The sequence below is a fragment of the Pecten maximus genome, chromosome 18, assembly GCF_902652985.1.
Source record: "Pecten maximus chromosome 18, xPecMax1.1, whole genome shotgun sequence".
Lineage (NCBI taxonomy): Eukaryota > Metazoa > Mollusca > Bivalvia > Pectinida > Pectinidae > Pecten > Pecten maximus.
The window spans coordinates 19,977,045-20,003,196 of record NC_047032.1 but is presented as its reverse complement, the minus strand read 5'-3'; the positions used below and the strand labels follow the sequence as shown (position 1 = coordinate 20,003,196).

The window sequence follows — 26,152 nt, the reverse complement described above, 5'->3', positions numbered from 1 at the left end:
CATAACATAACATACTTACACAAACTATATAGACTTCAAAGTGGTATGTGACATTCAGACTAGATGACGTGTCGCAGTTCACAACTAACTATGACGTTATTGCTTCAACAAGGTTGACGTCATCAATTTGAGGCCGTGTGTAACAAAAAACATCGACAGTTAAACAACAGAAACAGTGTGTCTGGACAAAAAAAGATAACTAGAATTGTAATTGCGAGCAAAAGCAGAAGTCACCCCGCCTCGCAAAGCCGACCCACCTAAAGAAAATTACCTCCCTGCGATTAATGTGGCAGCCAAACCTATATGGTTGAATTCGCAGTCCACTAATACCTCTATATACAAATGTCCATCAAAATCAGATAATATTTTAAACTTTTACCAATCAAAAGCTTCCAGATGGTTGCTATGACAACGAAACCCATGCAGTTGAACTAGCACTTCCCTAATAACTATATTTACACTTTTCATTGAAATCGAACAATATCTAGATTCGACCTATCAGAGGACAGGAAATGGCCGCCATCTGTTGAAAGTGAAAATCATGTTAGAAAAGTGACCGCTGTGCTATAGTGTACCAATACATCAGATTCGATCAAAATTGGGCAAGATTAAAATTTCGACCAATCAGAAGCCCCCATTTGGCAGCCACTTTGATTCCAACCTCGAAAATTTTTTCGGTTAAAACGAGTGTTGTCCAATTATCAACCTATACCCTAAGTTTCATAGCAATAGAACGAGAGTTATCGCTGGATATAATTTCGGCCAACCAGAGACCACGGCAGTCATCTTGGATGGTCGACCTAGAAAAAAATAGTTGTTGCACAACTAGACTGATTATACTACAAAGTTTGGTGAGAATTGCAAAAGTAGTTACTGAGATATGCTCTGGCAAACGTTAAACGGATAAAGAAGTAAGAAACGGAACAATTAGTCACCCCTTCATTACGGATGATTGAATGATGGTCAAACATCACTGTGAATATGTATATTGTGTGATATGTGTCGGTAACATGTTGGTCAAACATCACTGTGATAATGTATATTGTACGTGTGATATATGTCGGTAACATGTTGGTCAAACATCACTGTGAACATGTATATTGTGTGATATATGTCGGTAACATGTTGGTCAAACATCACTGTGAACATGTATATTGTGTGATATTTAAACATTGCCCATTAGGGCGACATGAAATATTTATCTGTCACCCAAATTGTATTCATATCGACTGTATACTACCATTTGGTAACAGTTCAATGCTTATATTTACATTCATAAAGATTTTTTATTTACTGTAGGTTATGACGCGTTTAAATTTGCCGCTTACCCTATCACTGACGTCATCAAGTTCAAATACCGGAACAGCGAAATTTCCAGAAGAAATGATATAGGCCCTTATGACGTTATTAATAGCAAACACATAAAGTGGTTTTTGCACAAATTTGGCTTTATTTTATATTTCATATACGTGTGTAGGTATCGTCAAATTGTTCATAATTACATAAATCGTCAAATTGTTCATAATTACATAATTTCTGATTGTTTAAAATCGAAACCGTTTTTATGCGCAATGATGTACGATTAACATTTAGAAGTGATGCGGCGTTGAACGGGCATTGCACAGGACAGACTCGATTCCTCGGAAACACTTATGTTTCTGGTATTGACTGGATTTACGTTATTTTCAGAAGAATAACAGCTCTTAATTCTTAATAAAAGTTGTCTTGATAGTAGGTGAAAACGATTCCAAGGATATTTCGTTCGAAACAGATTCCAGTCTAACCGGTCACATCAGTGTCGCTAACTTAGCAGACGATTTTCAACTTCACAGGGGCTCGATTTTGTAAGGTAGGCCTTTGCTATCAGTGAATAATCACAAAACTAAAATCTAGTAGGCATATACATACACAACCGGAACTATGTCGATACTCCCGATTTTTTTTTACAAGATTTTTTTTTTATAAATACTTGACTTTTAATGTTGTCGTGTCTTTCATTTCTGAAAATTTGGAAACGAGCCCCTGTGAGTGTGACGACATTGACAATTTGATAATTTCGTATAGATCAAGAATGGCGCTTATAATAATTTCGTGTTGACTACATTTTTAGTATTATAAAATTATACTCTCATAACTTGTGACATTGCTTTATTTTTTGTTGTGGCTTCTGTTAATAAATGCTAGCATTCGAAAGATCTCTAGGCCGAAAGTAACTGACGGCCATTGTTAAATCTACAACACCTGGAGCTGTAATATTCCTCCACTGACCGAATCACTGTAAATTGTAGTATACACTCTCATGAATACAATTTGGTTTACTAACGAAATATAGACAAATGCAACACAGAATGTAAATATATGTCCGTAACATGTTGGTCAACATCACTGTGATAATGTATATTATGTGATTTTTGTTGGTAACGACAGTTTATTTCTTTTGCGTTCACCTCAAATATTGTATTTATGTTGACACACTCTATTTTGCGTCCTGTTATATTTTTTCAATCCCCTACATAATGAACAAATAATATCATTAACTATAAGATATCAATTGTTTTCTAAAAAGGAACCTTGACTATATCTCCCCGATATTCCCACATGTTCGGCGGAGAGAAGAAAGTGCTTGCTGGTCCATGCATACATTCCGATGACACTGTCACAGCTACATTTGGAGATGATGGCGGCACTTCTGTGAACTGTGCTATGGATTCAATGTTCAGTGTAAACTGCATCACGCCTATATTTTACACTACGGGGGACGTCAATGTGAGACTGAATGTGATACAATCCAATCAACAAAGTGCCGTATACGAAGGGATAATTACTATATGTGAGTGACAAGAAAAAAAATAGGTTTCGTAATTGCCCTTGCACGTTCAAAATATATTCTACAATAAATGGTGATTAGATTTCTATCAAAGTTAACTGAACGATTCCTAAAGTATATTTAGCCAACTTAAGAGATTATTTACGTTAGGATTTACATAATTATACTGACAGATTAACAAAAATAGGACGCATTGGTAATTGGTAGCTATTTGGGTTGCTACGCATACAAATTCGGACAAAATGTTATATTACAAATTCGAACAAAAACGCCAATTTAAATGTCCCTCGTCCATATCTGTAAAGTATGTATATGGAGTTAAGTATATACTGGCTAGTAATGAATCCTTAGCACCTTCGATTAGACTACATGGCCGTTACCAATATTATGGATATACTCCATTTTTGCTATTTGTAGTAAATCCTTTAAACATGAAGCCAGCACTGCAAAGACTAGACCCATCCAACTGGAGACGAGGAGAGGAAGTCACTATGAAGTGGTCCTCAGCTGACATCCCCTTTTACATTGAAGGATCAACTGTCGAGATCTACACCGTCAAAGTAACAAGCTTATATTGTAAGTTATGTCAATATTTAACGAAATAGAATTGTACATCAGTAATTCCGTGATATAATGTCACGGTTATCGTGATAAATTCTAGTATTTATTTTCATTGTGCGAATCACCCTTATTAAACACAGACACAAATTTTACAACAGAAAAAACTTTGTTAATACGGAATTTCCAAGTTAGTCTCCCCTTGCGTGCTCTTCATAAAATCAGATAAAATACACTTTTCATTTGCCGTATGGTAGTGCCAGAACAATCTTACACTACAAGCTTGGTGCGTTTCAGACTTGCGTAACACATCTTAATTTTTTAAGTAGATATAGACATCTTACATGCACAAACCTTGAAAACTCGGTACACAAAACAATACTAAATAATGAGCAAATATAAAACCGTGTTAAGTACAGCGTAGTATGGTTGTTGTCCCGTCCACAAAGTTTGTTAGGGGAGGGGGTCACGATATGCAATGTCGACTTTCTCTGAATTTTCATATTTTTTCTGTTTGGCAGCAAAAAAAAATACTCCTTCCATCTATGGATATTTATCGAATTCATTGATCGGATTTCACGTTGCTGTATTGTAGACCGACACACAGCAGAAATTTGTTGACATCATGACAACAGCTTGCATTACCTTCGGATTCTAGCCCAACCTCCCGTGTTCACGCACTACTTCTCTCAATAAAAGAGCGTTAAATTTCAGGGGAGAAACATTCCCGCGGTTAGCGCAAGTCAAAACTCGGATATTCCGTATTTTGAATATAGAAGAAATATTATTACTATTTTCTATTTAATTATTAATAGTTAGCTTTATGTATTGCAAAGAAAATTAATGAAGTTACCATGAAAACTGTTCCTCTATTACTTCCTATAACAAGATGATTGACCATATTCACATATTTGATTTGTGTCAGCCCGGTTTGGACCTTTTGCCGCGCCTAGAATTCCACTCGTCTGTAGTGCAGTACATCGAATCATCCCAATCAGAGGTCTCGTTTACCCTGGAAACTGAAGATGACGTCATTCTCATCAGTTTGGTAGAGGTGGCACAGTCCAATGATCAGTACGTCATGTTCCATTGTTCCATTGTTGGTGATCTCATGACATATCTTATCGGTTTCTGTATCATCAGTATGTGATACACTCACATTGTATTTGAATCAATTTTTTTATATAAATTTTAACAATGTATTTCGCCATAGTTGTGAGATACATTTTTAGAAAAAGGAAATACACATTCAAAATTCTGTTTCCTATGGCTACTCAGTGCTTGTTATCAATATAAAAGTAACATTACGATATGTTTTGTGTTAATTACGGTCTCCGTCACCAAGATTAGAGGTAGGGTTGGCGTTGCCTGTACATAGTGTTAAATACGGTCTCCGTCACTCATCATGCTTAATACGATCTCAACCACTTAGCTGATGTAATGGGTTGCTGTGATTTGCACCTAGTATACAATATGTCTCTATCACTCAGCTGACAAGTGGGTTGGTGTGGCTTGTGCATATTGTTAAAAAAGTTTGTATCAGTCAGATGAGAGAGGTTGTACCTAGTGTATATACGGTCTCTCAGCTGGCGTAGTGGACCGATGAGCCTGTATCTATTGTTTAATACGGTTTCCGTCACTCAGCTGATTAAATATAATTCTTCAGCTCTAGATTATCACACCAGAGACCCGTATTCGGCTCCTGTCCAGGCACTTGACAGGAATGTTTTCCTTTATTCCTTAATATACAAAAAATGTAGATACAAACTTCCGCTTTAAGAAACTCTCAAATTGTGTTGTTTTAGACGTCCAAGACAGAGGATATGGTCAGACGCCGTTGTAGTTGTTCCAAGATACATCAACGAATCTAAACTGTCCTGTAACAAGTGGCAGGCAACAGATGACGAGCTACAATATTTGTCCGAAGTACAGGTACAGGTGTGCCCTTGCCGATTTGACCAAGCTGACATCGACCTTATCAGATTCCACCTCGACCCTGTGTGTCAATCCCAGTACAGTTCTAACCGACCGGGCTTCAATTGTCTGTTTTATCCAAAGGCCAAACAATGTTTCAGACTGAACACCCCAGGGTAAGGTTGCGATATATCTGGCTGTTCTGTCAGTGTTCTACTTTTGTCACTAAGATAAAATAAATAAAGCAAAAAGTATCAATTAATTATTTCAATACTATTCAAATGTTAAACAAAACTTCCACTCCGATCAATCAATTTTAGTGTGGTAAAATGATCTCTCTCACTTCATTATGGGTTCTACGTGTGATACATGAATATCTTTCATGAATTAGTCTATCATGATGAACGGCTTTTGAATGTCGTCTTCCTTTCGTATCGACATGACATTTTGCTTTTACAGTGCCGTCATTTTGTTAATTTTGTATATGTCATATGTATTTTATCTTGTCCATAAGAAAGACGAACTATATACTCAATGTTATTAAGTAAAAAGAGCTAGTTATTATTTAAGTTTCACTTCTGTCTACTTCGTTAATTAACATGTAGATGGAGAATTTTTCCATTTCTTTTGATTAGACCTGCAGGAACAGGGCAGCTGTGTTGCTATGACAACAACGGAAACGTCATGAATATGTTGACGTCATCAGGGGGTGGATACCTACAGCGCTTCCACTACTTTGGTGATACAGAAGCCGCTGTTCCGTATTTGTCAAACATTCTTTTTGATACGGCCCCCTACTACCATTGCTGTATGTATTCCCAGCTTATACAATGGGCTGTTTCGAGAGAATGTTTCGAGTTTTATCAAAAACGAACGCCGGGAAACTGTAATGAGTATGTCCCCAACATTCCGGGTAAGTATCACGGTTATCTACACATTCTGATATACCTTTATAGCATATGTATTATTCTTTATCATTAGCTCTTCACCTCTGGGTTAAGAGTTCGAAACCTACGTGGGGCAGTTGCCAGGTACTGACCGTAGGCCGGTGGTTTTTCTCCGGGTACTCCGGCTTTCCTCCACCTCCAAAACCTGGCACGTCCTTAAATGACCCTGGCTGTTAATAGGACGTTAAATAAAACAAACCAAACCAAATCAGTGGGATTATATATACTTTCTGTCTATCTTATGTTGGTACGTAACGCCAAAGTTTGTCAGCGCTCAAGCGTCTTCGTTCCCTGGTGTTTTTATCAAACCTCATACAATGATAAAGGACCATAACACCTCGGACAAGTTTGGAGTTTTGGAGTCAAAGCCATAGTCACTGTTACCATTTTAAACTTGGGGAGGGGAGGCGGTAAGGGACATATATTGCTTCTGCGATACCCAGGACATTTATAAATACAATGTAAGACGTCCTTTTTCATTGACAGTAAGAAATGTCTATATATCGTGGTGATGAGTAAATATACAATGCATGTAACATGGTCTCTTTTGATGGATGGATTTTTTTCCCAGATATGTTTTTTTAAACATTCTTTAACATTCTTTAATATTAAAACATTCTTTAACATTGAAAATTGATTCTTTTAATTAAATACATATATTTATTGTACTATTATTATTATAACGTATTGCTTACAGTGATATTTATAGAATTGTGTATTTGATTATAGCAAAACATATCTAGTTTCGCCAAAGTTGAAAGAGCGCTTTTCCATATTTCAGCACAAATTTTCGGTGATCCACATTTCATGACGCCGGATGGCCTGTCATACACATTTAACGGAGTTGGAGAATTTACAATGTTTAGAACAACATCTAAAAGCTTTATAGCTGAAGTAAGATTGCAATCTGTTGAAAACAATGGTAAGTGTTATTGATTCATATGTTTATTGATAATTCCTACTTGTTCAGAATGATCCTTTTATAATGACGTAGATAGGTTGTAGTTGTATAATATACTATTTATTTCCTGATATGAAGAGAAGCACGCGATATACCTATTCAGAACGAGCGTGTTAGAACACTCTCTACTACCGTTATGTTATACCTCTAACATAATCATTTATTCCTGTACATAATACATTAATTAAATATGAATCCTGAAAAGAAATATCTGGTCTTAACCTTTATAAGTATATCATCTTAACACAGATAGATATATTGTCTTGATATATATAAAGCTTTTTTAATACCATATAAAGATATTTTGTCTGAAAATGTACAAATATATGGTATTAAAATATATAAAAGTATCGTCTCAGCATATATAAATGTTTCACCATATATATTTATATATATAGTTTTTAACATGTATAAATATATGGTTTTAACATGTCTAAATATATGGTCTTAACATATACAATGTATTAAGATATGGTCTAAACCTATATAAATATATGGTCTTATAATGCATAAATATATCGTCTAAAACATATGAATATATGGTCTTAACGTATATCATTGTATGGCTTTAACGTGTATAAATATATGGTCTTAACATATATATATATTGTCCTAACGTATGTTAATGTATGGTGCCTTATATATGAAAAGATCGTCTTACCACAGTTTTGTCAATCATCTCGAAGCATCATCCCTTTTTAAAATTCCATTTGGTTTTAATTCATATGGGCAAGGAATATAAAGCAAACATAGCACTTTGAAAATTAGAGAGTTGGCGATAAGTGATAAGTTTCGCCCAGGAATAAGACACGGTGGTTTATGTAGACGATTTACATTGTTATCAATACGATTATGTAGACAATTGCCATTGTCATGGATACGATATTGAGATATACTTATATGAAATGATTCTGTGTTATGATTTAGGCATCAATGGAAGTGTGATCACATCGTTTGTCGCAAAAGCAGTGAATATGTCGGATACCATAGAGGTCAAACTCAACTCCATCCGGGCATTTGATATTCTGGTAAACGGAGTCGTACAAGATATCACAGGTGTTACATTCCTCCGCTACAAAGGCAAGTTTTAAATAACGTCTAACAAAAACGTGCATTTATAAATATTGAACCATCACTTTTAACAATAAGGTTGACGTATAAATCTCATGCGTGTACAACAACAGAACTTGTTGGTGGGTATTGAATTTTAAGTAACACCGCCATGTTCACATTCTTCTCTACGCTAGGAATTGTTTTCGAGTTTTATGTAACGGCCACGAATATAGTCACCGCGATCATTACCAGTCATACTGTAAACAAACCTTTAAATTGAGCAATGATTATTGTATATAAAACGAAATAAGATTGTAAAATGTGTTTCTTTCTTTTAATTTGGACTCTCAATAAAGGGGTAACCATATCCGTACGTAACAACAATTCCACGACAAATGACCATACGGATGAAGTCAATATTGCCTTTCCCGGACAGGACATTTCATTCCAGACATTTGTTTACGAATCATTTCTTACCTTTATCGTCAGTTTCGGCTCAGTTTGGGAACAGGGTAAGTAAATATGATTATACTTATATGATTACAAATATACATGGACTACCTAGCTATATCTTTCAGTCTTTCATATTTAATCACATTTTGAGTAAGAACTATTGTTCCTTTTTTACATAATATATGGCAGATACGTATTTCTTACTACTTGCTGTCTGCCTGCCACCTTCAAAACATAATACAAAGTGGACTGGTTCAATATATACATCTTAAATTGAATTATAGAATCAATGCACCTTTTATATATTTCTATATTTGCCTTTTTTATGCCTGTTTTTCTTCTTCTTTTTTAATTTCCACATGTTTGCTCCCTAGTACCACTGACGAGACCTAGAAGGATTAAACAGTGGTACGAAGCATTTTTATTTTCATTTTAGGCATTTTTAAGGTAAACATTCGTCGATAGTAATACCACGGTTCTCCCTATCCCGACGCCTTCTCATATGACCAACTTGTCAGTGTAGCCAATTGTTTCCATTATGATGTTCACAGGTAGTATTGAGGGACTTTTAGGAAATTTTAACCAGGATCCTAATGATGACCTTATTTCTCAACATGGAGATAGTTTACCGGCAGATTCGTCAACCGAGGACATACACAACAACATGGGGTTGTCATGTAAGTCAGTTATTGTTTATCATTATCCAAACCTTAAACGCTCTTTGTAATTGCTTATTTGTTCAGGGTATCTACTGTTCGGGGCCTTGTTCTATACCATAACATAACATCATTACAACATTCCATATATATATAAATATATATAAATATATATATATGGGGCAAAGAAGTAATTCAAACAGTGTGAACAATAAGGCTTGTTAAATTTTCGAGGCAATCCGCCCCTTTATCAAAACACAAAAAATTACAAATACAATCACATAATATATATAAGAAGTACTGGAAATACAATAAAATACAATAAGAATAATGTTTTAGTAACTGGAGAAACCACAATTAATGAACCCTTCGGCAAACGTGGGCCGAAGGCGGATACTAGCGTGACTGCATCATGTTCAACACTAGAACGCTATGCGACCAACGGCAGAGATATTTGAATATATATATATATATATATATATGTCTATGATTTATATATGAAGAACCTGTTTCTTCAACTCTGATTAAGGCTTGTACGTTTAGCTTTATCTATCGCTTACAGAAACAATGGCTAACAATATGACAAATGTAGATATAATTAAAAAAAGTGTCTTGGTCCACATCATGATATTCTATTTCCTTGTACAATATAAAGTCAGTCGATCCTTACCAGACCAGTTCTCATTTTCAATTTGACCTAGATTTGTTTGACGGATGTCGTTGATCAGAAAGACGACGTTCACCCTTCTAGAGCACCTGGTCGTGTTCTCTTTGTACTTTTCCAATGCTCTCCATGCAAATATAAACGTTATGTGTGTTCAGTTTATATTTAAGGAGCGTTTCATTGAAAATAAGAAACTAAAGAGACAGCTTGTCTCATTGTTTTCTGAAACGATATTTTTTCTTTATGTTTGTGGATATCGAGTTCAAACTTGTCCTTTTTAGTTGACATTTTGAAATATGATGTGTATTTGCTATCGTATAGGGAGAATCATAGAGGAAGAGTCGTTGTTTACATATGCAGTAGGTACATCACATGCCTCTATCCAGGACAACGCCTTCGTGCCATTGTTCGATATCCCGGTATCAGCAATCGATAATACTACGCGATATGTCTGTGGAGACGACACCTTCTGTTACTATGACAACTTCGTCACAAAGGACACCACGCTGGCTAGCTCCACCAGGACATCTACCAATACACTTACAAGGATCCAGGAGATCTCTCGGAAAAGTAAGTATATTATTGACGATAGACGAATAAAGGTTTATAATGTTACTACAACTGAATATGTATCAAAACATTCGTGAAAATGTAGCAAAAGAACCATTACCCATGATGACGTTACAAATACCTATATTTGAATTTATTATCAAGGTGTACTCAATGAACCTATCAGATTTAATCTTTTTCATTTGTCCATGAATTTGACCACATTAAAATTAATCTACGCGTATGAAAAAAATTGTAGTGCACAAGTTGCCCGCTTCTGCCAGATATTGTAGGCCTAACACATTAATAGTATGTCTATGTAAGGGGGGGGGCATCAAAAGGCTTCAGGAATAATTTTAAAATACATGCGAGATTATTAGGGCGTTCGAGGAAGTGAATGGAACTGTTCTGTAAGATCTTCATAAAAGGCCTCAGTTACATTAAGCTTCTTAGAATTTGAGTGATTTTCAATAAAAAATACGAGTAACAATTACTTGATCCAATGATGAAATTAATATTACAATGAAACCATGCTATTTTTCATATTTTATGGTAAATGTGTCACATAATTGTATTTTAGTCCTAATAATACTGTTTGGTCATTATCTAATCACAGATTATTTCTTTTAACACAAACCATTAGACCTGTACAAGTTCTAGTATTTGAAGACTTAATTAGGAAAATCAGTATTAACTGAAATAAAAGGGATGTTAAATTAATAATACAAGGTACTCAATTAATGATCGAGTAAAGACGTATAAATGTATTATAGATATAATAGATTTATAAATCGATATCCTATGAACTTTTTACAAATCGTTTTCAAAACTTTTCGTAAATTCGGCAATATTTTCTTGGAATATTTAAATGAAAGAATTTTCTAGAGATAAACAATATTGATGAAACCAGGTACATGTATGCCGAAAAGTTAACCACCTCTAATTACAGCAAAGACGCACCTGTCAATTTTCAAACACGATATTAACAGATTTTATTGTAAACCCCTTTAACTTGTAGCTGTTACCTGCGGGTTCCCGCCTGCTGTAGAGTATGGACAGTGGAACATTAGTGGAATGGAGATAGGATACACAGGCAAACTTGTCTGTAACTCTGAAATACAACTCAAAGGGTCGGGGTACATAACATGCAGCACAGAAGGTCATTGGACTGACAGTCAGAGCACTTGTTTATCATCAGGTACTGTATTTGTAATGCTGCTTTTCAATTTATTTTACTAGCATTAATTGAAGGGTATCAGGGTTTTGAGCCCTGGATTAACCCCTCTTACAAAATGTCACCTTTCTCAGGAGGTCTTTTTTTTGCATCTTTCTTTCTCATTTTGCACGTTTACTCATTTATTAATTCATTCTCAATTCTTTTGTTTTCATAAATATTATATGCAATGTTGATCTTGGTTAATGACACTTTGCACGCTCGTCTAAAACAAGGCTATTACTTTCGAGCATTGAGGTGGAAGTGCGAACGGATGTACGCAGTTTCCGCTCAATATCTGTCATAATTGTTGACTAATTGACGACATACATTGTTTATACCATCAATATATGAAATCCACAGTAAAATATAAGTGTTCATATCAAGATCGAGGTCACACGGGCCTTATTTGGTATCTCAGAGGTTTATAAATAAATAGGATCAATTTCGATATTGTTTAGATATTGGGGACCTCCATATCCATGTAAGACAAAAATATTAGTCCTTTTTACACAGAATATGGCACATTTAAAAATACTATTTTAAGATACAACAATAATTTACAACAATAATATTTACATAATCAATACCTTTATGGAAACTACCGATCCCTACAAAACGACTTATACATGATAATCTATATTTTGCGTGTAAATATTGTAAATTATTTTTAAAAAGAGTTTAAAATTACCATGCTTGTTGAACCTTAAACTTAACATGATAAGCAGTCAGTGTTTCAGATATTGTTCAAGTGTGCTTTTTCATCATTTTACATTGCTTGTTTGTTTGTAGTTGTTTTGTTGGGGTTTTTTTTTCTTTTCTTTTTTCTTTTCGTTTTTATTTTCAATCTTGACGGCGATCATTCTTAACATTAGATTTCAATAAAACACACAGTTAATAATATAAGTTAATAATATATGCATATGTTTATTATTTCTAGTTGCTACAACAACAATTGGCCAAGACACCGCGGATGTGCCGACGTCCGGTAAGTACAGGTTTTATCCCTGAACTCATCCTTACGGTGTTCATAACATTAATAAAGCGTCATAGTTACACGTTTGATTTAAAGAAACCAACACCGGGATATAGACGGGATGTAAAATAAATGTAAAAGCTGAATGAGACAACTATAAATTATAATTCTACCATCTGATATGAATATAAAATATTGATCGTTTGTTTGAGTCATTGTTTGTTTCTGGTCAAGTGGACTATTTGAAAAAGGATTTTTCATTTTTTGTAAAGTCCTTTCATAACGTACACATGCTATGGACGAATATTTCTTAAGGACGAAAGTAAATAATGACACAGGCTTTCAAGTATTTTCACGAGTCGTAGTAGCACGAAACAGCTAAATGATGCATTTTAGAATCATTATATATTGAAAAGTGTCAACATTCTGTGTGTATAATCTTGTTACATTATTATCAATGACCGCAGATGATTCCTGGATAATCCCTGTTGTGGTTGGTATAACGTCGTCGGTCGTCCTTTTCATCATTATACTACTAGCCATCCTTTTGGTCAGACGCTTCTGTTTCAAAGAGGGAAAGGCGACAGGGAGCGGAGATGACAAAGTAATCCTCGAATATACAAGGGAGTTCGACAATGCTGCGTACATGTATTCATAAGAAGGGTGTATTCTTTCTTCTTGTTTTGGGATTTTTATATTCAAGTGTTTTCGTCGTTTGTGTATAACTGTAAAAGAAATTTTTATAACCCTCAGTGAATATCAAATAACCGTTGATTTGTCGGTTGACATTAGGAATTTTTCGAGTCAACTAAGGTTTGTGTAGCGTAGGTCATGACAGGAGGATAAATGATACCGAGCGGTAAACTGTAAAACTGTATGTATTTTAGCAGGTTCAAAGTTAAGCCCATAGTCAATTTTGTAACAGATTGGCACATCGATGAATTGGCCCGTCCACGATATAACGTAACAATATACCAAACCATGGTTGGCACAGTAACAATTTAACAATGTTTGCAGCTTGGAAATATATATGGCCGCTAAAATATGAACATTTACAATATTTTGTTGATACAGGATTAATAACCCTATGAATAAATATGGTATGAACCTTATATTAAGATATACAGTAAAACCCCAATTACTCGCACCCGCATTCCTCGAATAACCCTATTCGTCGAACTTTTCTCGTGGTCCCGACCTCGTCGTTAGATATTCTTTGTAAGTAAACCTCGGATAACTCGAACCGCTATTTGTCGAATGCCATGCATTCCTCAAAGTATTATTCATCCCCCTTCTTTAATATTCATAGTATTAATCCTACCTTTTCGTCCAACAGGTACCACATCCGACAATTGTGGCTATGTTACACATGTCTGCGGCGGACCTGGTACCACAGTCAATCGTACACGTGTATAATACAGGTGTCGGGTCAAGACAGCATTGTCACCACAAATTTCGTCGTTATTACAAATTGCGTGGTGACAGATACTTACCAGATTATTTGTGGATCCATTATATACCTATGCTACCTGATTTAAACAATTAATTACAGGTAATTTATACTTACTGATGGATGACTTAGTGTCTAATAAATCTATTTTATTAATTTCATTACCATGATAGCAATCGCTGTACAAACGGAAGGTACATTTGATGAAAAACCAAATAACGAAATGGTATGTACTGTCATATTTTTCTCATGAGTTGGAAGGGACTGATAAAAATGCTTATTACCTTATCGTTAAACAGTGGTCACTTTAGTTTCATTTTTACAGTATTTCGGAGAAGATCCCGTCACATTTCTTTTATTCTGTAAATTTGAACTAGCGGTAAACAGATGTACATCTTTGGCGGATATTTAGATATATATACATATATATATATATATATATATAGACCTTTGTATTTCTTTACACGTTTTTCATTTCTTTAAACTGGATGAATACAACCCACTTCTCAGTAAGATTATTAAAATGTTTCCATGTTTTTGTGTGTCATTGTTGTCAATACTGCAGTATCTAAATGTTATACTTGAATAACGACGTTTACCGTTAGATTGCTTACTAAGTAGGCAAACAGCGTAAGTTTACGTTAAGATTGTAAACATATCATCCGTACCTACGATCTAGGAATAACGTCTTACCGAAATATTGTAGTGGGTTCAGGAATCAAAAGTTACATGTACCTCCAGGTCCAAGCTCGTCCAGTCTGGAACGAAACTGTCCCGTAAGGAGTCCAATGAAGTCTCAGCGGTCCATCGGCACTAGGGGAACAGGTCCCTCACTCCAAAAGGTTTCTCATAAAGATAAAACTTTACCTTGGGAAGATCATTTCGATTATGTTTGTAAGAAATTAGCAAACCAATTTGGTGTATGGAGAAGATTGTCCACTTGTCTGACATTATTTTGATTATTCGTAAAGTCTATCACAGTAGTGTCTCTCCAATGTCATATATTGTCCACGTGTGTGGCGTATTCCTAACAGGACAATGTACACTGAGAAGATTTTTAAACTGGAAAAATGAGCTGTCAGGCTTTTATTGAACATCAATGATATTTAAATTCCTTCTTCTCGTCTTTTTAAAAGTCTCAGATGGGTGCCTATATTTGATTTTGTATTAGAAAGCAGTTCTCACTTTTAAAAATCTAAACCGCAACCTCCGAATATTTAAAATTCCATGTTTTTCGTGATGTGAGAGATCTGTTTTTTAGAAGTACTACACAGACGGTAGATTATGTGTCCCTTACGCAAAAACGAATATTTATAAACGATCTTTTAGATACAGTTGCCGCTTTTTCGAATGACCTTTGTGATTATATCAAACAGGCGTGCAGTGTGGATGAGTTAAAAGAAATCTGCTAAAATATTTTACAGTTGTAGCAAGTGTAATATCTGTAAACTAGACTATGTCAAAAACATTAACATTGTGACACTACTACTACTACTACTACTACTACTACAACTACTACTACTACTACTACTACTACTACTACCACTACTACTACTACTACTACACTACTACTACTACTACTACTACTACTACTACTACTACTACTACTACACTACTACTACTACTACTACTACTACTACTACACTACTACTACTACTACTACTACTACTACTACTACTACTACTACTACTACTACTACTACTACTACTACTACTACTACTACTACTACTACTACTACTACTACTACTACTACTACTACTACTACTACTACCACTACTACTACTACTACTACTACTACTACTACTACTACCACTACTACTACTACTACTACTACTAACAACGAACACTACACGACGAACACGAACGAACCGACGCACACTACACAACGACGACTACAGACGACGTACACCACACGACTACACACGACGAACGACATACACGACGACACTACGACACTGAAGACCTACGACGACACGACGAACGACGACACGAACGACGTACACCAACTACGACCACGACACACGACAACGACGTACGACGACACGACACAAACTGACGACGACACGACACGACACACACACGACTAACACGACTGACGACACACATACGTACACACTGAACGTACTACACCACTACTACGACGACACACGACTAAGACATACACTACTACTACACTACTAGACACTACTACACTACTGACGACCTACTACACGACGTACACACTACTACTACTACTACACTACTACTACACTACTACTACTACTACTACTACTACTACTACACACTACTACTACTACTACTACTACTACTACTACTACTACTACTACACTACTACTACTACTACTACTACTACTACACTAATACTATACTACTACTACTACTACTACTACACTACTACTACTACTACCACTACTACTACTACTACTACTACCACTACTACTACACTACTACTACTACTACTACTGCTACTACTACTACTACTACTACTGCTACTACCTCTACTACTACTACTACTACTACTACTACCACTACCACTACCACTACTACTACTACTACTACTACTACTTTTTGCTTTGTTTTTTTGTTTTTATTTAAATAATTAAGGGTGTTAGAAATAAATTATCGACCGAAGGTTTCGTCAACACAAACATAACGAGATTGTCTTAATTGTAATTGTCCTATGTCTATACGTGATAGCTTGTTATTTACTTGTGTCTTCATAAAGGGGAGATTGCCTTGAAATATCGGCAATTCATTTATCTATCCCGTCGGTATTATTAATTATAATTATATATATATAAATGTATTTAACAGAGCGCATGATTAATTTAAATTTAAATCACTGCCTCCGCTAGGGATCGAACCCGGGACCTCTGGCTTATTAGTCTTACGGTCAACCGATCGAGCTAAAGAGAAGATCTCTGTAGCCGAGCGGTATATTGCGGCTAGTATTTGCCAGGATTACGTATAAATACCCCCGTTCTTTAAAAAAAAAAAAAACATTTCAAATGCGCACTATGGACTTCCAGAAGGCCTTTGACACATTTCCTCAACAAAGATTGATAAATAAGATGAAGACCTTCGAGATAAATGCTGAAATCATAGCTTGGAGTGTAGTTTCTAGTAAATAGATCAGTGTGTTGTAGGAGGTGGAAAGACAGAAAATTGGAGTTATGTTTCATCAGGTGTGCCTCAAGGATCAGTTTTAGGACTTATACCATTTCAAAGACCATATATGTGAAAAAAAATCAAACGAGCAGATTCTACGTTTGCCGTGATCCGTCGACCATTCCGCTACTTGGATGAAAATTCATTTGTTCCATTATACAAGTAGTTAGTTCGTGTATATTTGGATTATACCTGTCAAGTCTGGAGTCACTCAATGATTAAATTTATCGAAAAAATACAGGGCGTGCAAAGAAGGGCCACAAAACTGATCCCCGGCTTTGCAGATCTAAGTTATCCTGAAAGACTACACCGACTAAAGCTTCCAACTATATCCTACTAAAGAATAAGACGTGACACGATTGACTTGTACAAAATAGTAAACAATATCTACGACGAAGCGGTAAGAACGTTCGTAAAACGACGGGATGATATTACATCTCGGAATAGTAAAGAAAATGCTAAGGGTCATCTATATAGCAGAATAATGTTGAATTTCAAACACGAATAAATATCTTAAAATTTGCAAAAAAAATAGTGATATAATATACCAAAATTTTTGTTTGGACATGAAGTGTCTTAAAACACAAATAATTTGATGTAGATGCTCACAATTTCTTCTATATAGTTACTTTGTGGTAAGTTAAAGCATGGAATAATTCTTAGTCACAAAAATAACCAAACCTGAAAAATAGCCCAGCTGTCATGCTCACAAGTGTCTATGGCATAGGGTAGGAGCATTTGTTTGACCGGATTTGACTTTATGTAGGTATAAACACTTATTTTGTTTTGACCTTGAAATGCAAATGGCGGCTGTGGATGATATTACACAAATATGGCATAAAGGGAGGCATTATAGCCATTACAAATGCTCCTATATCATACTTTTAAAACATCGGATTATAGTACGAATGACCCTTTTAAGACAAATTGTTAAACTGGTGAGTTTTGGGCCTTTTTTAAAAATATATATCTTTTACCCCAAACTCAACGGATGAACATTTTTTCCTAAAAACAGTCTTCCTGCCATGTCTAGAGTTCTTTATAGTATCTAATAAGAGTAGTTTTGACGTTTGAAATACCTTCTTATATGCCATAATTGTGTGATATTATTCACAACCGCCATTTGCATTTCAAGGTCAAAATAAAATCAGTGTTAATACATATCATAAAGCCAAATCTAGTCAAACCAATGCTCCTATTTTTTGCTTTAGACTCTTGTGAGCAAAACGACATGACTGTTTTGAGCACTAAATGCGATACATATGAGTTAATTATGTCCCCCTGAAACATGCATTTTTCTCATGTTTTGTTGAAATTTACAAAGAATTGAACAAATTAAATGCCAACAGCAAGGCCCAAAGTTTGACATGATACATATCAAAAGTTTATCAAGTTGCTTCTGTTAAATTGCACCCTAGTAGGGATTTATAGCCTTGTAAAATATCAACTGTTTTGGCTGGATTTGCTGTTTAGATGCTCCTTAAAGGTGCTGTTGCAGAACCGCCCACAGCGATTTCTTGAAATAGACTATATTTTCCAGTAAAGCTATGAAAAATACATATGGAACAAGATGTTATTTTCCACTTGACCCATAAGCGCGCCCATAGCGCCATCTACTTCACTTTTTCGTTTACAAGCATACCTGTGTTTTTCACAGACCCATAAGTGGTATTTCTGTTTGTCACTGAGAGGTTTTCTCACGACTAGGTATTGTACATACATTGTAGTTTAAAATGATAAACAGTTGACCATGAAAAAACAAACGAGTTTAGTACAAGATGACGTAGAAAACCAAAATTCGAAAATTTTCATCCAATTCAAAATACCATTTTTAAAATCAAGCGGCAAATTCGGCACGATAATATGCGAGTACTATCGATGTTAGTGTTTTAAAAACATATTTGACTATCCCTCTGTATACCAGCAAAAGAAAGTCGTGCCGAATCACTGGATAAGGGCAGTAATTCAATGTTGAAAAAATGCACGGGCGATACAAGTGGTCCTTGTCGTACACAATAATACAACGTATTGATTTATTATGAAAATGATTTGATACAATGTCCATGGCAATGCATTATGTTCTACTATGTTTAACATACTTATAGTAGTTCCGTATTACGTATGATTCATCATTTTTCTCACTTGACCATCTTCGTCTTCAGTACTTCTTCAAAGCTTCTCCTCCGTTGGGGTGTGCCACACAAAAGTTCCCTTTGCTACATGGTCTTTTTTTTCTTTTTTTTTTCGTACTCAGAGTTGGCTCATATAGTCACATCTTTGGTAACTCCATTAATACAAATAATAAATAATAATACTTTTTTTTTTAATTGATAAACCTTGCGAGGTGCGTGTTAGTATTTATTAGTTCGTGACGTTAATTGTCTAAAATGTCTGTAACTGCATACATGCTATATTTTTTCATCTGACATCGAAGTATCTGGTGCTATTTAGAGCACCGAGCCATTTCATCATCGTACAATAATTATTACTATTATTATAATTATTTCTTCTTCTTTTTTTTATTCATCATATTCTTTTTCTTTTAATATTTCTTGATTTAATTTACACTCTTAACTAGTATACTCTGCCGCTCTCTTTCATACACACTTGTTTTATATATATAAACAACAGTAAAGTGTCACTTTCTTTTCTCTCTTTCAGGACATCTTCATGCGTTCTCTTTCACACTCACTCGGTTAAATTTACGTGTTGTTAATTTTGATAATTTTGTTAGTAATAATTTTTATAGTATTGAAATCTAGAAACAAACAAAAAAGAAGAAAGGCGAACAAAGATTTTTCCAGCGGTTGGGGAGCCCCCTACCAGCATAGATAACCTTTGGTTACATCAACATTGTGTCTCTTTTGAAACAAACAAAGGTTATATATATATATATATATATACCCCTATAATAGACTGGTCAATCATATCAATAGCTCAGTCTCCGTGTTGGTCATATCAACTCTTACCACATCCTCCGAGCAATCGATATCATTGACCAGTCTTGTTCAATGTTTGACTCTTAATCGTCAAATATGTTCATAAATTTAATTGACCTTTATATTGTCAATAAAATATTTAATTATTCCCCTCTTTTTTATAATTGTTGTCTGTCCAACTAATAATAATTCTTCTTTGAAAATTCTTAAAATATTGATTGATTTCTTTTTTTGATCACTTCGATGATAAGTTTTTAATATTGTATAGCCTATTAGTGTAAAAGTTATATTCAATTCTTTACAGTTAGTATGCTGATTTTTGTACCCCATGATAAGGTAATGTAATTTTCTAGGATTTATTGTATATCCATAACCTTGGAATAAATGTTCAATTTGCTGCCAAAATTCATTCAAGTATTTGCATTCTATGAAATAGTGTAAATAATTTTCTTGTATTTTACATACATTACACATTTCGTCTTCTTCTATTTTCCATCTATAAAGATGCCATTTTGCCGGGATAATATTATGAAATAGTTTCCATCTGAACATTTTTTGTTTGTTGTCTGCTAAACATTTAAATATAAAAATCATAAGATCAATGTAAGTTTGTGTATGTGCTATATCAAAAGTATTTCTCCACAATTGCCTACAATGTGTTTGCTCAAATTTGTGAGAAACAAGTATGTCATATACACTCTTATTTGTAAGTTGTTCAACTGCAACATATTTTGAGTTTCTTTTATCATAAATTTGAATCCGCGCTGTTGTTTTAACTTTTGTATGTTTTGATATCTGTGACTTTATTGTCCGCTTCCATTCGAATGGTATAGCTTTTTTCAATTGCGTTATTTCACTAATCCAGTTTCGTTTATTTTTCAGTTTATGTAGTATATTTATTTCATCTATTTCATTATTTTCATTTAGGATATCATCTATAAATATCAGCCCGCTCTCAATGAAATTATCTATCAATAGCCATTTCCCTTTAATTTTAATATTTCTATTTCCCCATATAACCTCCTGTCGAATATTTGCAAAGTTAGAGCTTTTTTTCCTATACCCCCCATTAATGCTAATCCATGAATCTAAAATACCTCTATAAAAGGGTGGTAAAAACTCATTTCTAGTAATGAGATTATCTATCTTATCATTGTTCATCTTACAAATAAGAAGATTTTGACCAAATTTGTTAAGAAGATCAATGGGAATTGTTTTCCAGTTTGCATCAGTTTTGTCTACTAGCCTTTTTATCCAAGTTATATTCATCATTTTGATATGGGACTCAATATCTCTAATATTCAGTCCTCCCTTTTCATATGTTCCTATTAGAGTTTTTCTTTTAACTTTTTCCCGTTTACTATCCCATACGAACTCATGTATGCTCTTTTCTAGTTCCTTAATATTATTGTTTTCAATCGTTTGTACATTGGCTAGGTAAGTAACTTTTGGAATGATCAAAGAATTCACCACTAATATTTTCCCAATCATTGTGAGTTTTCTTTTTTTCTAGTTTTTTAACATTTCATCTACCGTTGTTTTTTTGTCTTGCCAATTCAAGTTACTACATACTTTCTTATTAGTTCCAAAATGTATCCCAAGCGATTTTACTTCTGCTCGCCAATTAATACCAGTATACAAGTTATTTCTCTGCTTGTTGGGTTCTAATAATAGACCCTCTATTTTACCCTCATTTAGTTCTAATCCTGATAACTTCCCGAATTCTTTTACAACTTTTATTGCGTTTTCAATGTCACCATATCTTAAAAATAATGTTGTGTCGTCCGCTAATTGTGCTATCTTCACGTGCCTTCTTTTAAGTTTAAATCCCGAAATATTTCGCTCAATCCTTATTTTTATAGCTAACACCTCGACCGCAATAACAAACATTAAGCAAGAAAGTGGACATCCTTGTCTTATTCCCCTTGAAATTCCATAATCCCCTGTCAACCAATTGTTATTTTTAACCATTCCCCTAATATTTTTATAAAGTGTTTTTACCCAATGAATAAATGATTCCCCAAAGCCAAACTTCTCTAAACATGCGTACATAAATTCCCATTCTATCGAATCAAAAGCTTTGTTGAAGTCAAGAAATAAAATACATGTATCTATATTAAATTTTTCTGAATAATCAATAATATCTTGTATTTGTCTAATATTAAATCCTATAAATCTGTTTTTAATATAACCGTTTTGGTCAGTGTGTATTATTTTATGCATAACTTTTTTTAATCTATTTGCTAATACCTGCGCTGATATTTTGTAGTCTATGTTCAAAAGCGTTATCGGTCTCCAATTTTCTAATTTGTGTATTTCATTTTTCTTATAAATTAACGATACCAATCCATTTTTTTGCGTTTCACTGAGCTCCCCATATTGATATGCCTCATTTAATGATTCCACAACTATGTTTCCTATCTCTGGCCATAATTTATCATAAAATTCTACTGAAAGTCCATCTGTACCCGGACTTTTGTTTTTCTTCATCTTTTTTAAAGCCTCTGTACATTCTTTTAGTGTAAATAAGCCTTCGCAACTATTACTATCATTTTGGTTTAAAGTTGTTAAACCTTCTAAGTTTTCTAAATAATCTTGAATATGTTTTTTATCCGGATTTGTAGTAGTATATAAATTTTTATAAAAGTCCCTTATCACAGATAAGATTTGCTCATTTTCTCTAACGATTTTTCCTTTCTCATTTTCAACTTCCTTGATAATCTTTTTTGATTGCCTATTTTTTTCCAACGCAAAAAAATATTTGCTGCTTTTTTCTCCTTTTTCTATCCAGTTTATTCGCGACCTGATTTGTGCTCCCTTTGACTTTTCATCGTACCAATCTTCTACCTGTCTTTCTAATCTTTCAGCTTCAGCCTTTTCCCTTTCACTTAGCGTACTCTTTTCGTTTAATGCACGTAATTTTTTTTTCAGATAATTGTAATTCCGATTTCTTTAATTTCACTTTTTCTTTACAGTATTTTATTGTTACGTGTTTGATTGTCAATTTACAACAATCCCATATTTTCCTTTTGTTTAGGTGGTGTTCATTACCATATCTCACTGTATCATTTATGCATGTTTTAATTATATCTATGTATTGCTTGTCATCCATCATCGCATTATTTATTTTCCATATACCAGGGCCTTTATTGTCATTTTGATACATTTTTATTGATATTGCTTGATGATCGGTACTTCTAATTTTTGCCGGTCTGATATCAGCCGACCTCATTAAATTAGTTAAATCTTTATTTATTAAAAGGTAGTCAATTCTACTGGCTTCATCATTTCTATTTCTACGCCATGTGTATTGTATTTTTTCTTTATTTTTAAGTCTCCATATATCTACTAGGCCCAGCGAATGTATCAATTGCTTTAACCCGAAAGATATATTTGAGTTTTTCTGTTTTTCGAATTGGTTTTCTATCATGGTTTTTAAGTGTTTCGTTGAAGTCTCCCCCTATTATTATTTTACCCGTTGCATGGTTTTGTATTCTTTTTAGACACCTTTTAAAGAATGCGTTTCTCTCCGTTTGAATATTAGGCGCATATAAAGCAACCAACGTTAACTTGTCGTTACATATTTCTACATTCATTACTATCTGTCTTCACTCATCAAATTTATATATATCTTTTATATTTATGTCAACATTTGTTTTAACTAATATCGATACCCCTCTACTCAGATTTGTACCATAGCTATGATAAAATGTACCACAGTCTTTTACTTCCTCGTTTATAATATCTATCATTTCATCTGTTATATGTGTTTCGTTCAATAAACAAATATCTGCTTTTTGTTGTTTTATCCATTCATATAATCTTAGTCTTTTACATTTGTCTCTTAGCCCTTGGGCATTCAGAGAAGTTAAATGTAACACTTTCATTTCGATTTAATTTTTTGTTCTTTTTTCTTTTTCTTAGGTTCGGTCTCCACTGGCGAAGGCGGAGTACGACTCTTTGAATCACTTCTTTTTTTCCTCTCAACTGGTGTTCCAAATTCTTGCCAAGGCTTATTCACAAACATTTCCATTTTCCTTTGTGTTCGTGCCGCCTCTCCTTTGTCATCTTTCGTTGTTGGATTCTTTTTTCTATCTTGGTTTGTGTTCTTTTCTGTCGTTGTTTCTTTCTCCTCGTCTTCTGTGTTTTCTACGTTGGTTTCCTCGATGTTTACATCATTTTCTTCTTTCATTTGACACTCTGTTTTCCTGTGTCCGCTTTCGTTACAAGCCAGGCATTTCCAATCATTTTCACATTGTGTGTATGTGTGGCCTTCTTCTAAACATTTTGTACATTTTCGAGTATCATATCTTGGCTGTCCGTAGTACCATACGTTGCCATAATATTTTCCCATTTGCATGGATTTTGGGAGATCTTTTTTCATTTTTTTTACAAATACAATCCTATCTCCATTGTCGCAGTTGGTTAACTTATTGTTCACCCTCAGTTTCTCCCTGTACATTTCTAGTACGTCACATCCCCCCTGTTCCAATGCTCTCGTTATCACTCCGTCATCCGCTGACAGCGGTATGTTTGATATTTTTAACCTTGTTGTAATTTCAGGGTCATATTTCGGTTTTCTAGGGTTTCAGGTACAAGGAAAACTTGTTTTCCCCTTATGTTTATCCCTCTGGTTAAAAGTGTTAATCGGTCTGTAACGTTGTCGGCATATATTCTCCACACATTACCGGTTCTTTGTATACCACTAAGATGTTCTGCGGGAATGACATTTCCCAGACTTAAATAAATTTCCGTGTGATTCAAATATTGCTTATCAATGGTGTTTTGTCCAAAAACTTCATTTTCTTTCAAAAATACTGGTTTTGCTGTACGGCGTGTTGTTATAATTTCTGTTACGTTTTACAATTCTATTTAGTTCAGTTATTCTGTAGTAAAGTTGTCTTTGTCTCAAATAGGAAAATGGAGAACTCCTGCGTTGGGTTGGGATGTAAAGTTAAGTTCAAGTACAACCAGGTTGGCGATGGTAAAAATCCGCGAAAAATTCAGGACTGGATGAAAGATGTTCTCCTTTCTGAAGGTGTCATACTTTCTGAATCAACAGAAGCAAAGATGTGTCCAAAATGCTTTCTCAGATACCTCAAGAAACGTCCTGCATCCGAGAATGCCAATGAACCGGAACGGAAAAAAGCTTCCGTAGACAATGATGATTCTGTTGACGAATCTGACACTCTGGACGGGTATCTTTCTGTAGATGATTTATACTATGCCCCTTCTTCGAACAGAAAATGTAGCATTTGTCGAACAACATGAAGAGTTCTAGCTGCATCAGTGAGAAAGCAAGACACCAGCTGCTTATCAAACATAAACTGTACATGCCTGAGAATTCCAGGGTGTGTTCAAGTCATCTTCTTGGTAAGGATATCAGTCATGACATTGAGCCGGTTTTGACAGGGAGGGATAAACTTGTTAATCACTTAGTCACCAAGTCACCAGCTGTTATCAACGATTTACTCAAAATAATACAGAACATGTCCAATAACTTGTCACCGCTTGTATTAAACTTCGACAACATGGATGATGAAGATTGCCAAGCTTGGACAGGCTGGGATTGTAATCAATTCAATCAAATACACGATGCATGTTCCGAACATATTACTGGTACAAAAGCATTGTCATCTAAGAATGCCCTTCTGCTGTTTTGGGTTAAACTCAAAACAGACATATCTTTCACTCAGTTGGCTTCTCTTTTCCGCATTCACAAATCGAGCGTCAGCAGAATTTTCCAGATCGTTACAGATGCTCTAAATCAAGCCGTAGTTCCCACACTTCTTGGTCCGGATCACGTGTCTAGGGCGCAAGCGTT

General features: G+C 34.7%; 1 protein-coding gene across 2 annotated transcripts in view; it reads left to right on the top strand.

The window, feature by feature from the left end:
* LOC117316557 (protein mesh-like) overlaps positions 1–14,654 on the top strand; it is a 38,631-nt gene extending 23,977 nt beyond the window's left edge. Inside the window, exons 9-17 of one of the 2 annotated variants that reach the window (XM_033871201.1) lie at positions 5,935–6,212; positions 7,028–7,168; positions 8,135–8,287; positions 8,617–8,772; positions 9,265–9,390; positions 10,355–10,603; positions 11,601–11,780; positions 12,736–12,783; positions 13,239–14,654. In XM_033871201.1, the coding sequence (XP_033727092.1) occupies positions 5,935–6,212; positions 7,028–7,168; positions 8,135–8,287; positions 8,617–8,772; positions 9,265–9,390; positions 10,355–10,603; positions 11,601–11,780; positions 12,736–12,783; positions 13,239–13,429 (1,522 nt within the window). In that variant the 3' untranslated portion in view covers positions 13,430–14,654. The remainder of the gene's footprint in view (positions 1–5,934; positions 6,213–7,027; positions 7,169–8,134; positions 8,288–8,616; positions 8,773–9,264; positions 9,391–10,354; positions 10,604–11,600; positions 11,781–12,735; positions 12,784–13,238) is intronic. The other variant, XM_033871200.1, reaches the window with a different exon arrangement.
* The last annotated feature ends 11,498 nt before the right edge of the window (positions 14,655–26,152 follow it).